Source organism: Dipodomys spectabilis, unplaced genomic scaffold (assembly GCF_019054845.1).
Source record: "Dipodomys spectabilis isolate Male_0828 unplaced genomic scaffold, ASM1905484v1 ptg000001l, whole genome shotgun sequence".
NCBI classification, from domain to species: Eukaryota; Metazoa; Chordata; class Mammalia; order Rodentia; family Heteromyidae; genus Dipodomys; species Dipodomys spectabilis.
The window spans coordinates 16,115,296-16,132,054 of record NW_024870678.1 but is presented as its reverse complement, the minus strand read 5'-3'; the positions used below and the strand labels follow the sequence as shown (position 1 = coordinate 16,132,054).

The following is a 16,759-nucleotide window of genomic DNA, read 5'->3' as shown; positions in this document are numbered from 1 at the left end:
GTGGATTTTCTGATCTACATGTGAAATTCCTATCTATGAATGATGTTTATAAGTAAATCTGCCCATCTAGACCATAATACTTCTAATGAAGATTGAGGAGGAATATAAAATATGGTGTTAGCTGTTTTAGAAATGAGTTTACTTCCATAACTGTTTACTCCACACATAATTCTATTTAACTGTTTTCTATGAAGAAATTAAACTTTTGAATCGGTGATTAAGTAGAATATAATCAATTCCAGCCATTACCTTTATAGTGACCTTTGGCCACAATCACTGAAGTATTTCCATCCCTTTTCCAGACTCAAACCAGAGACAAATTATTTTTGATAAACTCTAGTATTTATTAAATTATAAACTTTTTAATCAAAAAGAAAAATTCAGACCAAGAGAAACCTCAAAGTACAAGGACTAGACAGCAAAGCCTATGGGAAGGAACATCATGAAGTGTGTTACAAAGATGCTGAAACATAAGTTACTAGCTGTTTACATTTCCATTTCAATACTTTACTATAAAATAGTTGTTATTTATCTATTTTGAAGTTCCAAATTCACATCCACTTCCACATTAAATTAAGCTTCCTGTGTATAATGACATCAAACATCTTACGGGTGCAAAATTTTAGTAATGATTTTATGTTAACCCATGCAAAAAAATAAAACAGTGCAAGAGTCAGATGTGGACCATTAATGCACAGATAAAACACACACTGTCCAAAAGAACTAAGGAAATCTTTTAAAAAATTTAAAGTAAACATGTCAAGAAAACTGGGTTACTACTAAACAGCTCTCAACTATTAATACCCAAATTTCTTACATTAAATAAATTTCTCAACAGAGACATGTTAAGACATTTTAATTTCCGGTCTATCCTTCCCATATCCCTTCCCACCCCAACTCCCAAAATGCACTATTAGGGATGAGTATAATGTTATGTGGGCAGAAATTTACAGATCACCATTTCAGCCTTGAGTGTGAAACTGAAGATGTTTATTTAAACTTCAGTTACTGTGCACTGTCCGTCAGGCCTTCTAGATCTGACACTCACACTCACTGTTCCTCCCCCTGCTACTGACCGATCAGCTCCAGATCGATCTGACCGATCAGCTACTGTCTGGTTTGTATTAGAAACCAAAAGTCTCTGTTGGGTCAAAGAGTGCTGTGCAACAACTGCAGAAACATCTTCACTCTCACTACTGGCATCAGATTCAGTTTCTTCGTTAGAAGTGTCTGGTACCCTGCCTGAAGATGGTGATTCATGATCTTCTTCTCCTTCCCCTCTGTGACTCCTTTCAGCTATGCTGTCTCCACTGAGTTGTAAATGAGCAAAAGAGTCTTCCAGAGTAGTGCCTGCATCAGGGGAGGGTGTTGCAGGACTGGTTAACTGACCATCTATTGATGTTAAGGGCCTTACAGAAGATGACACCGGAGGCTGAGCAGAAGCTCCACTCTGTGCTGATATGCTGTCCGCTCCATCTGCAGAACTCTCTCTTGCTAGGTTTACAGTATTAGTGTCACAATCCAGTCTAAGTCCAGCTACACCTTTCTTTGGTATATCTATTATATCTCTCTTAATCTTCCTGCGACGTCCATGTTCATTTCTCCTATATTGAACCATATTTTCAAGATCAGCAACATATAGAAACCCAGCAATTAACATCTCAGTGTTCTTTTTACCCTTGGAGAAAGCATCTTCCAGCTCTCTACTAGTACGCTCATCATACTGCCACCACCCATTTCTTCCTTCATAATACCATGCATATTCACCATTTCCTCTACTTGCTGCCTTGAGTTCTTCTGGTGATAACAAAGTTGGCTTGTCAAGGAAATCTTCTGGAATTTCTTGTCGACAAAGGGCACATCTCTTACCAAGCCATGAAGCTCCTTTTACACACAGATAGCAGAAAACATGCTTACAGGGCAAACTGACGGGGTGAACACACGTTTGCAGACAAATGGCACATTCAGGAACAGGTAGAGAAGGTGCGCTATTAGAACAGGACTCATTTGCTTTCCTGTTTGTAGGAAGCATGTTCATTGAATGATCAATTTCACCACAGCCAGCCATCCTAAGAAAACAAGAAAAAATGCAATATTGAAATCATATTTCAACTTTTCTAATACTTTAACAATTCAGAATGATTAATTATACTGCATGGCACATATTACACACTAGGGATATAAAAATGAAAATTGATTATAGTCAATTTGAATAGGAAATCTTTTTGACTTGCATAAGTGCACTGTAAAGTTTTATTTGTAGGGAGCAAGGAAGAGTACAATGTTAGACTGAAAAAAAAAGCCAAAGTCTAGACTTATATATATATATATATATATATATATATATATGTACCATTTCTACTCAAACACAGCATTTGTAAGATAAAATTAAATGCAAACATTAATAAAATGTGAATGATCAGGACTGACTTTACAATTGGTTTGAAAAATAAAACTTCAAAGTAATTCAGATAATATAGGCAGTAACCAGCCATTAAAATTTTTTTGTTAACATTTTCGGTACTTGACAAATAGATTATATGAGATTAGGACTAATGCTGAAAGCCTGAATTTCCATATGCCTACTGTATATCGAAACAAACTGGCTCAACCAGTCATTTGTCATATATTACCATTTTCATTCTGAAACACTTCTCTAACAAATTTTTGTCTTTTATTATATACATTTTTAGACAACATGCTCTTCTATGCTTGACTTTGAGATGCTATCTACTTTGAAATATGTGTTACATATGAAATATGTAACAAAAATTGCTGTCATTAATCCAGACTTCTCCAGCCATAGACCTATATTTCTAATTGCTTATTTTAGATTTATGATATTTGGAAGCTACAAACTGAACCCATGATCAACTTACCTTTTACATGCTAGAATAGTTCTCATGATAACAGCACTATGCACCTGCTTATCCAAGCCCATAATCCAGCCCAGAAACTGCCCTTCTTTCAAGCAAATTGAAAGGCATATGCACCAATCTTCAATGCAAATCTTTCCAAGAAAATCCTGGAAGATTGATGTATATGCCTTTTAATTGGTCCAGCACACTCCTTTCTTAAAAGTTCACTTTTGTATTAAGACACATCTTTAAAAGGATGAGTTACAGCTTGTATGGTCTGCCTCACTACACAGCCTTCTACAATAGGCTCTCTTTTTTTGGTGGTCGTGGCACTTGAACCCTGGGCCTTGGCGCTGTCTCTCAGCTCTACAACTTAAGCCTAGCACTCTTATCACTTGAGCCACAGTGCCACTTGCGGTTTTCTGATGTTTAATTGGAGATGAGAGTCTTACAGACTTTCCTGCCCAGGCTGACTTTGAACCAAGATCCTAAGACCTCAGCCTCTTGAGTAGCTAGGATTATAGGCTTGAGCCACCAGTGCCTGGCTAGGCCCTTCTTATGTTCAACTTCCTCTTGACTCGCCACTAATGAACATTTTCTTTGGGGCATGCTCTTCATCTCTTGTCTTCCCTCCCTCTCTAGCACAAAGTACTTATCCATATTTCACTCCTCTTGAGAAAGCTTCCATGAGCAAGTCAAATTACCCTATTAACTTCTGTATATTCCTTATTCTGTATCAGAATTGCAATGTAACATTTATTTGTGTGAATGTTAATGTTGGTCTTCTTCACAAGTTGGTATGCTTTATAAGAATGGGAACAGGCCATTTGGGGCCATCTATATATTTCCATAAAGGATCTGACAACTGCTAAGAAAAGTTTTTTCAAACAATAACATGAATACATTGGTATAAAACCTTGTAAAAACATACACTGTACCAATGTATAAAAATGCTGCCAGTGTACTTATGTATCAGCCCTGAAGAAGCACACTAAAAACCTATCAAAGCTATGGACAGCCATGAAAAAAGACAATGAATTAAGTCAGTTGCTATATTTTAAAACCAAAGCTCACCTAAGTCCTAGTCTCCTTTACTAATTATGTGCTTTTACTCTTTACAAGCACTGTTCTTCAGATCAACTGACTTAGTTTTTATACTAAAAACTTTAAAATCTTGGCTTTACCATTTTAGTACCTTAATCTTCATAAACACTTGTGAAACTTCACTAAAGGTGAGAATTAGCTAACATGTTCTGTATTGCAAATCCTAATCCAGGGGTTAGGATTCAAAAATCTGTCTTTTATAAAATGATGCGATTATTCTCTGAGAAATTTAGAAAACACTGACTTAGGCAAGTGTGTTAACCTAAGTCTGTTTCTTAACATTAATTAGGAAACAGTATCATATACTATGATTAAATTTAATACCCAAATAAAACACCAAGTAAATACCTGGTAAAATAGTAATAAACATTCATTTCCTTTACTTACTTGGATGTCTCCTCCCTCTTCTAATTGCTCTCCAACTATTATAAATGCCTTGATGTTGAGCAGTTGTACCAACTTCTCATTCTGATGGGTTGAAAACTATTTCCTAATATTTTCTGATTGTTAAATTCTACTCATTCTTTAAGACCAAGCTAAAAGTGCTTCAGTTTACTCTCAACCTTTCACGTGGAATTAATTTCTTCTTCCTCTCAGTTCCAATAGCACATTTTAAAGCTTACATTTCTATTACAAATTCCACAGGTGCCTGTCACAAAAATAAAACATTTGTTCATTATCTATTTGTCTTACTATACTAAGCCATAGTGAGTTCCTTGGTAATTAACATCTAGAATATTTGAATTTATTTTATGTTGTCCGTGGGGCTTGAACTCTGGACCTTGTGCTGTCCCTCAGCTCTTCAGCTCAAGGTGAGTGCTCTTCCACTTGAACCCCAGCACTACTTCCAGTTTTCTGGTGGTAACATGGAGATGAAAGATTCATGGACTTTCCTGCCTGGGCTAGCTTTGAACCATGATCCTCAGATCTTAAGCTAGGATTACAAGTGTGAGCCACCAGGGCCTGGCTTAGATTATTCGATTTAAAAGCTTAAAAAATAAAACAGGTTGGGAATGGGGATGTGTCTCTGGAGTAGAGCTCCTGCTTACTAAGTACGAGGCTGTGGGCTTATTATAAATAAATAAATAAATAAATATATATATATATTTTTTTCCACTCAAGGCTGGCAGTCTACCATTTGAGCCAACTTTCACTTCCAGCTTTTTGCAGGTTAACTGGAGATAAGAATCTCTTGGCTTTGTCTGTCCAGGCTGGTTTCAAACCTTGATCCTCAGATCTCAGCCTCCTGAGTAGCCAGGATTTCACCTATGAGTTCATTTTTTTCCTTTAATGTACACAGACACACATCACTAAATACCCATTTGCTCCAATCTAAAGCATCTACTCTGTAAGGTCACTTTGGTCTAAGAATTTAAATACTATAGTTACTGAGATTTTAAACATGTTTTTTAATGCAATTCAACTATGATGTTCAGTTGGGAAATATTTCATAGATAATATAATTAAGTTCAATATAATCAAACTCAATAGTCTGACATGTTAAAGCATATCACAAAAAGATTAAAAGAAAAACACAACTACTAAGACTACAAATCACAGTGAATCACTATAAAAAAAAACAATAATGTTCAGTTATGGTACAAAATTCTTTAAATTTAATGAGGCAAAATTGAGTTAGGCAGACAGCTGAAACTGTCTGACTTTATTTAAGTAAAGAGAAGGCAGAACACCTGGAGGCCTGGGGGAGAGGGGTTCTTATCTTTTTTGTTGTTGTTAGCCTTATGAGCAATTCCTTCATTTTCAGTTCACTTCTTATACTTTATGAGAAGACTTTGGAAATCTCCTTTTTTTAAAAAAAAAATGTGAATAAGATTTTTAACTCAATAGAGCACCTACAGCCAACATGAAATACTCATTCTGTATAATTAAAACTTCACGACATAAATTTGACTACTGTACTTTATACCACACCATTTCAGTTTTGGCAAAAACAAATACTTACATTTCCATTACAGATTCCACATATGTTTGCCACAAAAATAAAGCATCTTCTTTACCAGCAGTCACCAACTCGCAGTGGTTTCTCTTTCACTTCTGGCTCATTCTTTGTGCTGAAAAAGAAAAAAAAAGTTCAACAGAAACTTCTTCTCAGACTAAGATCAGCAGAGTTAGCTAATTTCCCATTATACTTTTATTATATTTCCTATTACACTTTACAAAATGGGCAAGTTTTTAATTGAAAGTAAAAAAAAATTAAGAATGCCTGTTTGCTCCACTATTATCACTATAGTACTGGGAAGTTCTAGTAATTACACTGGAAAAAGAAGTAAAAGGTAGACAAGTTGGTTAAAAAAAATTACAATGTACATTTTCATTTGTACAGACAGTAAAAATCACTATTCTAACTTTGCAGATATTCTGAAGAAATCAAGTTAAGTTCAGTGAAGTTGGTTACAATCTTGACACACAGACACAAACACACATACCCAAAAGTGGTGTTTCTATACACTACTAGTAATCAACAAACTAAAATGCACACCGAGGAAGCATTTCCATGTATCTAAAGAAATAAATTGCTAGGAACCAACCAAGGAGCTGGTAGACTTACTTGCACAATTGGGAAATAAATGTTGCTAAGATTATGGTGTAATTGAACCCTTCAGCACCACTGGTGGGAATGTGAAAATGTAGTTCTTGTAGATGGCTGTTCAATTTGATGGCTGTTCAAAAAGTTAAAACATAATTACTATATATCCCAGCAGTCCCACTTATAGTTACATGCCAAAGTAATTGAAAACTGGAACTCAGATAATGTCAGTACTTGTCAAGGAATTATCAGTAAAAGAAAAAAAAGGTAGACCCAAGTGTGTCTCAACAGGTGAATGAATATACAAAACACAGCATATACATGTATTACTTAGTAACAGAATGTGCGTCATCCAACATAGATGAACCCTGAAGATATTATTCTAAGTGAAATATGCCAGTAACAAAGTTACATTTGACTTCGTAGAGAAAAAGTAGATTAAAGGTTATCAGGGACTAGGAACAGGTAAGAATAGGAGTTCTTGCTTAACAGGTACATTTTCTGTTTTGAATGATGCAAAACTGTGGAAATACATAAATGGAAGGGCCAGACACAGTAGCTCATGCCTGTTAGCCCAGTAACTTAGAAGGCAGAGATAGGAGGTACTTCCAAGCCAGAGTAAAAAAGTTTGTAACATTCTCAAAGAACACTCTGGGCGTGGTGTCACATGCTTGCTTGTAATCCAGCTACTCAGGAAGCATAAATAAGGCATAGGTAGGATAATTGTGGTCCAAGATTGGCTATGGCAAAAACCCAAACTATCTGAAAAATAACTAAAGGAAAACAGGGCTGGAGGTATGGTCCCGAGTTCAAAGGCCAGTACTGCTGAAAGCGCTAGTGGGAGGAGGATGGGGAGGGGATGAAAGGTGAGGGTGGTTCTATTACTTACATTTTACCACAGTAAGAAACAAATTCAGTCAAAACAATAAAAGGTCAGTACCCCGTCTCTAATACTGAGCATATTTAGCAGCTGTTGACTTCCTACAAAGACAAAACATTAACTAGGACTTTGTGCTGTTCATATGTTCATGTATGCTTTAAACCAATCTTCTTTCTTTTTTTTGAAATTTTAGAGATATTTATTGATGGGGAAATCCTGATATATTAAAAAAAATTTCTATTATCAAACCAACAAATTATTAGACCGATTTATTCATTGCAATAGAAAAATTTATCTTTAAGTGCCTTTATTGTTAGAAATTATTTTAGTGTCCATTTATTTATATTAAAATATTATATTAATAAATATTTTCTTAAATTGATGTTCCTCATAAACAAATTAAAATATAAACCAATCTTCTTTCAAGCTGCCTTGCCCAAGCAATCTGGAGGCAACATCCAGAAGAACACTATCTTAGTCACTAATCTTTCTGGTACTACACCATGACTAACTTAAGAGACCCACTGTACTATAAAGAATTCAATTAAAACCCTGTTTGCCATAACTTGAGAGATAAAACACCTCACAGTAAATACAGGAAATGAGACTTGAACTCTGTCTCTTAGTTCCATGTACTTCTCTGTGTGGACAATCTATCTCCCTAAGGTAATAAAGGTTCTAGAGTTTGAAGGTATTAGTATAATCATATATGAATTCTACCAGCTTATCCCACCAAATGTTTATCACAACAATCAGCTTTAAAACCAGAGATTTCCTAAACTAATTGACTAAACAAGATTTCTAAGAAACTGGCTTTTTATTTTGCCCTTGCTTTAGATGATACTGACTCCTACTTTGATTTTCTTCTCAACTCTTCAATGGCATCACAGAACATTTGGTCCTGCAGCGCACCAAAAGCAGAAACTAACCATTTACACACACCCTCATCTACTACCTACCCAGGTCAGGAGGAGACACTAGCTACATCATTGCTTATTCCATATAGGTGTCTCACCACTGGCTATAAAATATGCCACAATTCCCTACTGCACTCTCAACCTTTAAGGCACTGACTTCATTATTTTTAGCATAGATCATTTCCTTCACCCTATTTCCTGACATCACTATGTCTATTTAATATCCTTGAGAATGATCCATCCAACATCTATCTCAGAGGTTTTACAACTTGCTCCAACTAATACCTGTTAGAAATTAGTTTCTAGCTACAAATACACTTTCTCAAGGCCATATTCCTATTCTAAGTTCCAATTTCTAAGATCCTAAAAATCAAGTAATTTTCATTATTGAATATCCTATTACACTCAGCAACTAAGTATCATCAGAGCCCAAAAGTGCTGCTCTTTTGAGACCATAATCATATCACACACTCTGGTCAATCCAGCTCAATCATTCCCACACCTGCACTTTAATTATGGAGACCTTGAGTCTCTTAACCACCTCCTGTTTCTTTATACTGTTTTGGATCTCATATTCCTTCCTACCCATTTTGGAACTCAATCATTTTTTAACTTGCTAGTGCTCTATCCCTTGAGCCACATGTCCACTTCTGGTAAGAGCCTCATGGACTTTCCTGCACTGGCTACCTTTGAACTGAGATGCTCCAATCTCAGGCTCCAGAGCAGCTAGGATTACAGGTATGCCTGACCAAATTTCTTCCTTAATAGAACCATGAGCTCAAACCATTTCTTTCTCATCTGTATACCTCACAAGCTCCTACCTCTATGTGAATTTTACAATGAGACAATTCAGCTTCCATGTTTAAGATTGTGTTAAGGAGTAAAGGAGAAAATTTTCTGCTTCCCTCTGTCAGACCAACCACACCAAATCCTATCAATTTTTATCACCAACATTGTTTACAATGTTGTTATCCTGTACTCCTTCCTTACTCATGACTAGTGCCCTAAATTTAGGTCCCTGTCTTACCTTGACTAGGACAGACTATCTTGCTTCAGTACCACTCTGAAATTCATTCACTTAGTATGTGAATGAATTTTTAAAATGCAAAATTGACCATGCATCTTCTAACTCAAGGAACAGTATTGATTCCCCATCCTACACAATAAAAGAAAAGCTCAGGACAAAAACCAAAGGCTTTAGTGATCTGACCCTAAGTAATTTTCCAGTCTTATTTATCTCTGAAAATCAGATTATTACTGCAGTTATACTATTCATAGACTGCCAAGCCTTCCTTAATAATTCTGTATTTATTCCTGTTATAACCTTTTCCTTTTACAACTTACAAACAACCCAGAAATAGTTATCTCTACCATTCTACCTCCAGAAGGTTCACTGATTCCTCTTCTCTATTTTGTACATTTTTCCATTACTGAACTTATTACATTTTCTGATGCTATTCATTTTAAACCATAAACCCCATCAAGATAGGGACACATTTTATATCCCTGTGTAGTTACTAAACTGCTAATACATGGCTGATGAATTAATATTTATTACTAAGTAAAAATTAACTTCTTTAAATAATTATCCATAAAACACAATACTTGAATTTTAATTGTAAACAAAGAACCCAACTAAAAAGACATAAAACTAATCTTTTCTTTGAAGAACTTCAAGTGTAATAAATTAGCTACAGTTACAAATACAAGATTCCAATCATCTTTGTATCTTTTAGAAAGCAAAATTACCTACCTACTGTCCACTTGCAGTGGATTCTCCAGAATGCAAACACAATCCAACAATAGTTTCTAGATACTTTCAGAACTCTTTTCCCAATAAAGATAAATGTGACAATAAGGTAGAGCCCAACATTTGTCTAGTTTATCCCTGCTTCCTGGAAAAACGCATCCTTGTTTGGAAAAATTGTAATAGACAAGCTCCCCTTTCTCCATCACAAAGATTTTCAGATCATCACTCAAAAGTCAAATATACTCTATACACATTCTAAAATGAAGGGTTTTTGTTGTTGTTTTGTTTTGTTTTGTGTTTGTCAGTTGTGGGGCCTGAACTCTGGGCCTGGGCGCTGTCCCTCAGATCTTCAGCTCAAAGCTAGTGCTTTACCACTTGAGCCACAGCATCACTTCTGGCTTTTTCTGCTTATGTGGTACTGAGGAATTGAACCCAGGACACCTCATGCATGTAAGGCAAACACTCTACCACTGAACCACCTTCCCAGCTCCAAAATGAAGGTTTATTAATTACAAAAACTGCAGAATATTACTGCTTATCATTAGCTCCTACCTATGTCTTTAAAATAATCCTGTTGGATCAACTCAGGTATATAGATTGTACCTTTCTCCTCCTATAAAACACACAGGAAGCGGGTGCTGGTGGCTCATGCCTGTAATCCTACCTACTCAAGAAGCTGAAATCTGAGTATTGTGGTATACAGCCAACCTGGGCAGGAAAGTCTGTGAGACTCTCATCTCCAATAAACTACTCAGAAAAAGCCAGAAGTGGTCCTGTGGCTCAAGTGGTAGAGTCCTAGCCTTGAGCCAAAGATGCTCAGGCATAACACCCATGCCTAGAGTTCAAGCCCCAGAACTGGCAACACCAAAAAAAAAAAAAAAAAAAAAAAAACACAGGAAAAATTGCTAGTTCTAACTTTATTTTTTTTTCTTGCATTCATTTTCAACTTTTCTCTTTAATAAAATTCCAATGATTTCCACTCTAATCACTTACTTACACCAGTCTTGCCCATAAATATCTTATCTTTGAAATGCTTCAATGCTTTAAAAAATCTCCTAAAAATCCTCTATCTGGTCACCTAAATAAGTTATCCTTTTTATAAATTTTACTTAACTGAAGTAAACCTATAACCACAAGTCTTAAAGTAAAAGCTATAATACATACATACATAAATACATATATATGATATATATGGGTGGGAATGTTGAATGGGTCACACTGATCAAGATACATTGTATTCATAAACTGCTTTGTTTAATGGAAACTACATTGTACAACTACCTACAAAAAAGAAGAAAAAACCAACATAAACCAACAATATAACCAACATAAAAAAAAAAGTCTTGTTGACCCAGGACAATAGTTCCATTACTCTCCTTTATGTAAGACTAACAAATGAATTCAAACAATTTATCAACTACATAAAGTATTCTCTGATAAAATCCTTTATGTCCCCCTCCCCCACCCAGGACCAGGGACCTATTCATTCAATAAACAACAGTAAAACATCTATGAAATTTGGCTATGAAACCATATTCCTTCAATCTGATCCTTTTCCTTGAAAGAATACTGTCACTGTCATCAGGTGCTTCTATTCTACTTACATTATTTCACTTGTAGTCTACACTGACTTTCAAAAATATATTTGTAAATCAACATAATCTGACTCTTCTAGGCAAATTTTCAAATACTATTTCACCAACAAGTTTGACTCCAGCTAAAAGCAGGCCAATGTCAAATAGAACTCTGTAAGATTTTTTTTAAAGACTCTTGCATACTGTAACCTTTTCAATTTCTATACCAAATAGATAATTTTCAAAGCAGACACTAAGTAAATGACAAAGTGGAAGGAAGGAAAATGAACTAAAATATAGTAATCTAGGTTCCAACTATGCACATGCAAACTGTGGTCCCAACCAACTTTCTGGAAGTTCCTGAAGCCCTACCCCAGACCTGCTGAATCAGATATCCAGATAGTTTCTATGTGTGTTAGTTAGGGAGGTACTTCTGGACCTAATACATAAAGGTATCTTCAGAAACCTATGCACTAAGACTACATGTATTCTATGCATGAGGAATCCCAGGTTCAAAAACTTATCTATAGTCACAAAGCTATCAATACAAAATTAGACTTAAGTATAATACAGGCTTAAAACATCATTTTCAAAAACTGAGCATGATGGTACAACACATGTGATCCCAGTACTAAGGAGGCTGAGGTAGGATGGAGAGTTTGAGGCTAGCCTGGTTTACACAGCAATATCTCATCTCAAAGAAATCAGAACTTCCTACAGTATGCAGTGTCTCACCATGAAAGTGTTTAGAACAGTATTACATAACATATATGTTGCAGGCCATACATCTAATTTCAAACTTTTAATTAGTTACATTAAAACTCATAAAAAGAAACAAGATAAATTTAATAATATATTTTTATTCAATTCAGTATAACTACAATATTATTTCATAAGCAGTCAATATAAAAATTATTAAGGTGAAATATTTTTACATTTGTGTGTGAGCTTTATGAAGTACAATGTAGATTGGCCACATTCCAAGTGCTATAGCCCCATGTAGTAACTACTCTACTTGGCAATGCACATCTATAATGGCTTACACATTAAAACAAAGATTAACAATTTTTTTAACATGAAATGTGTTATTACAAGAATCACTTCAGCTAAACTTACCCATCAACTACAGCCTTGCAAGTTATAATGTTAATGAGGCACAAAAGGAAGCATACATTTAATTCTCAAAACTTCATGCGAAGAAGCCTTCAGAAAATTTTCACAAATTTTGTTTCCTACAGAAACAGTATTAGTTACAACTCCACTCTTTAAGCCACTCGTAAGCTCAAAAAACTTTTCCAGATAGTATATATCAAATTAAAAATTTTTGACACATTTTCCCAATTAAGGGATACTGTGTAATAAAGTAAGTTTTTAGTCTGTACTTACTCAAAATACACAAATGTCCAGAAGTTCTGTGATAGAAAAAAATAACTTCAAAACCTTCCAACTTCGGGCACATAACTCAAATACACACTGCGCGCACACACACGCACGCGCACACACACACACACACACACAACTAGAAAAAGAAAAGATCAGGTGTAATGAAGCAGATACATTTTAACAGTTCTTAAGAGTTGCAAATTGAAAAATGTAACTAAGTGCCATAATGTATCCATTGTTAGCCTCTATTACCCTTGTTACAAAACAGCTTACAGAAAAGCCTAGGTCATATCTCCAAGCCAGTCTTCAGTCAAAACTCCTTTCAGGTAAATGGGATTCTTTCCGTTAGAAAACCTTTAAAATTTTCCTCCCAAAGTGGGCCTTGCATCATATTTCAATAAAATATGATATGTAAATGTGAACAAATACTGTCTGATACAGGTATCATGTATATATTCATAGCCAGCAAGTATTCTGTAAGAAAGTCTTGCTAATTATTGTGTGACCTGGGTCAAGTTATAATTTTCATGTCGTATTTTTTCATCCTATGGTACAATTCTATATTTCCAAATGTTTTAACAGGCACTCAATGGTGTGGTTTAATTAATAAGCAATGAATACTACACAGAGGCCACAAGTGGTTATAGCTAAGGATTGTATAAATACACACAGTAAGATGGTTATAATTCAGATTGTTGTATCACAAACTCAAGACTCAGTCAGAAGGCAATGAAGCAGAGAATAGTAAAGACATGTCATCTTCCATTGTTAACACTGGAAGAAAAAGAAGTATTCAGATCTCCAATTGCAATTGGTTGGACCTTTTGTACTAATATATGGCTAACTCAGAAAACAATATTTTATTAAATAAATCAATGTGAAAAGATTTATTCCTATCATTTTCTTCTTAAGTCAAGAAATGATCTTGGCTCCTTTCCAAAAAAAAAGTGTGCTCCTTTCTTTTGACAATTCAAGTTGGTGAAAACTGAAACACTACCAGCAGTTGACATGTCTCCTAAAAGAAAAAAAAAGTCATTTCCTTTTTAATTCCTTTTATCTAACGACTAGTTATTTGAAGAAAGTGTTCTTGATGATTGTAATTCTATCAAATTCTTAGCAAACAGTAACCTTTCAATGTGTAAGTATCCGTATTTTTATTCTGCCCAAAATTTACAGAGGTCCATTTGAAACACAAACTCTAAACCCAAGTGTTCCACTTTAAGAAAGTCAGAGGCCAAAACAAACATATCCCAAATCTATTTTTAGAGTGGCATTCATTCTTCAGTTTTCTTTAAAATGAGATGACGACCTATTTTTTAAGAGCACTCAGTCCCTGAACAAACATTTGCTAGTTAAAAACAATAACAACAATTACAAAACCCAAATCAAAAATCCTTTTATCCGTGGGGGTCATTTTCTTCATGTGTCCTAATCTGCCACATTTTAAAAAAGTTTATAAATTCAGTTACTGAATTGCTTTGCACCTTTACAATTATATCTTGCCTTGGATGCTCATGTAACAGATTCAAATCTCATTTGACAAGTACACATACTATACCACAGACACACAGACACACAGACACGATTAAGGGGGTGTACCCTGGCACTTGACCTAACAATCAATCATTAAAAGAACAAAGCTTTTCCTGAGTCTCTTCTCCCTCTCATTTCTATACTATTTCGGGATTTCAAAAATAAAACTATGTCCAGAACTTGACAGATAAAGGCTCGTTAAAATACCACTTGGAGGTAAAAAATAATATTATATACAGTTATAATATTCAAAGGATTAACCAGAAAAAACAATTCTAGTTGCCACACTGTGTGTATATGTGTGAACTTCACTGCCCTGTGAAGATGATGGCTCCACCTCCACAGTTTCAAAAACAATGTTACAGCCTTCCTTGCGCCGCGTTCCGTAAATAAGATAGCAATCACAATGAAAGAAGAGCCTTACTCTTTCAGCAGAGACGGAGAGGAGGGGGGAGAACGCGGCGCCCCCACCACCGCCCGAACAAAGCCAAGGTCTGGGCTTTTCGGATGCACTGGGGCCCCGCGGAGGAGGCTCGCGGGGTATGGTGGGGGACACCTCGGAAGTGGGATGTTTTCCGGGACCGTCAAAACAACTCGGAATCTAGGCAAGGCTGCCTTTCACCGGGGCAGGGCGGAGAGACTGCGCTCTGCCAGTCAGACCAGACCCGAAGGCGAGGCTGGAGGCGCAGGGCAGGCGGGCAGGCAGGCAGGACCAGAAAAGGCACAACTGCACGGACTGCGCGCTCCCCTCTGACCCGACGCCAGACGGGCTGGGATCCGCACCGCAAGCCGGGAGCAGGAGGGCCCGCTCCCCTCACCATCGCCGCCCTCCACCTCAGGCCAGCAGGTCCCCCGGGTCGGGGCCTTGGCCAGCCCGCCGCTGGGGAAGCGAGGGACGCGGCTGCCCGCAGGCAGGCAGGCAGGCAGGGAGGCAGGCAGGCAGCGGCGCGGACCCCGGCGGAAGAGGGTGCGCAGTAATGGCCGCTGCTCCGCCGCTCGCACCCCGGCCCGGCCCGGCCCGGCTCGGCTCCGGCCGTCGCCCAGCGCCGGAGCGGCCGCGCTCGGGGGCTACGCGGAGGCCGTCACAGTCTCTTCCCGGCCTGCGACAGCAAGCCCGGGCGAGGGCGGCGGCGCGGCGCGGCCGGGGCCCCGCGGCCTCCGCGCGGACGGCCGGGGCCGCGCCAGCCCAAGGGCGTCCATCTACGTACCGGCCCCTGACCCCGCCGCCGCCCCTCTCGGGCCCCGAGCCCCCCGCCGCCCCGCGGCGCCTTGAGGTTGGAAGTGTCACCGCGGACGGAGCCGCCTCTCCCCGAACGAGGACCCAACACGGGCTGGCATTCGCCTCGCCCTCCGGGCGAAAGCTTCGCCCCGACTCCCACCTCTCTAAGCCACAGCCATGGGCAGCTCGCAGTCTTTTCTCTTCGGCCTTGGAGCCCCGCAGCGGACGGGGACGCGCGCGGCGGTCACGTGACCCCCGGCGCTGTCGAGGGCGGGGCCGCGCACGGCGGAAGCCACGCCTCTGCCAGCGGGCGCGCGCCGCCGAGCCCGCGGGTCGGCTCTCCTGGCCGGGAGCGTGCCCGCGCGCGCCCGCGCGCCCCGTCCTCTCCCGGTGAGGTAGGGTGACTTTACGGGCTGAACCCTTCTCTCTCATTCTTTGCTCTTTTTAATTTTGTAATTCCCTCTGTCTGCATTTGTCTTGATTACCTTTAAATGGGTGGGAGGGCTCAGTTGTGGACCCTCGAAAATGCTTTCTGTTTTGCGTTCTCTGTTCGCGTTACGCCTCTTGGACACAAGTCCGGCAGAGATGGGAAGTGGGCTCCGGGAGCTAATAAAACGACTAGTCAGCTCCCAGGCCTGCGACCTCGGGAAACCGCTCGGGTCCCTAGCTGAGCTGCAGTCTGAACACCCCGAGCAAAACCACTGTGTGCTCTGAAAGCGAAAAGAGCAAAGGAAAAGAAGGGAGAAAAGAAAGAACAGAGCGGGGAAGCCATCCGGGACTAATGTGTTCACCTCCGTCTCGGAATGGTCCCGCAGTCAAGGTAGAAACGCGGCTCACTGCGTGTAGTTTTTCCTAACAGAACACAAAGGGCATGGGAAGTTGAAAGAACAATTCCAGAAGCATTGAAAAGTCCTGCTTTTCCTTCCGCGGCCAGAGTACTGTAGCGGTTCTTCATTTCACTGTAGTATGCACCCCGGCCTTTCCCTGAGTAGA

The 16,759-nt window shown here is 38.5% G+C and overlaps 1 protein-coding gene across 2 annotated transcripts; it reads right to left on the bottom strand.

The window, feature by feature from the left end:
* Positions 1 to 320: 320 nt before the first annotated feature.
* Rnf146 (ring finger protein 146) lies at positions 321 to 16,015 on the bottom strand. 2 transcript variants are annotated; one of them, XM_042679301.1, is made up of 4 exons: positions 15,927 to 16,010; positions 6,532 to 6,643; positions 5,926 to 6,034; positions 321 to 2,069 (listed from the first exon to the last, which is right to left on the bottom strand). In XM_042679301.1, the coding sequence occupies exons 3-4, from the start codon at positions 5,931 to 5,933 to the stop codon at positions 995 to 997; spliced, it is 1,083 nt and encodes a 360-aa protein (XP_042535235.1). In that variant the 5' UTR covers positions 5,934 to 6,034; positions 6,532 to 6,643; positions 15,927 to 16,010; the 3' UTR covers positions 321 to 994. The 2 variants fall into 2 exon arrangements, with proteins under 2 accessions (XP_042535235.1, XP_042535302.1); XM_042679368.1 differs by lacking the exon at positions 6,532 to 6,643 and having other exon boundaries at positions 15,927 to 16,015.
* Between the last annotated feature and the right edge of the window lie 744 nt (positions 16,016 to 16,759).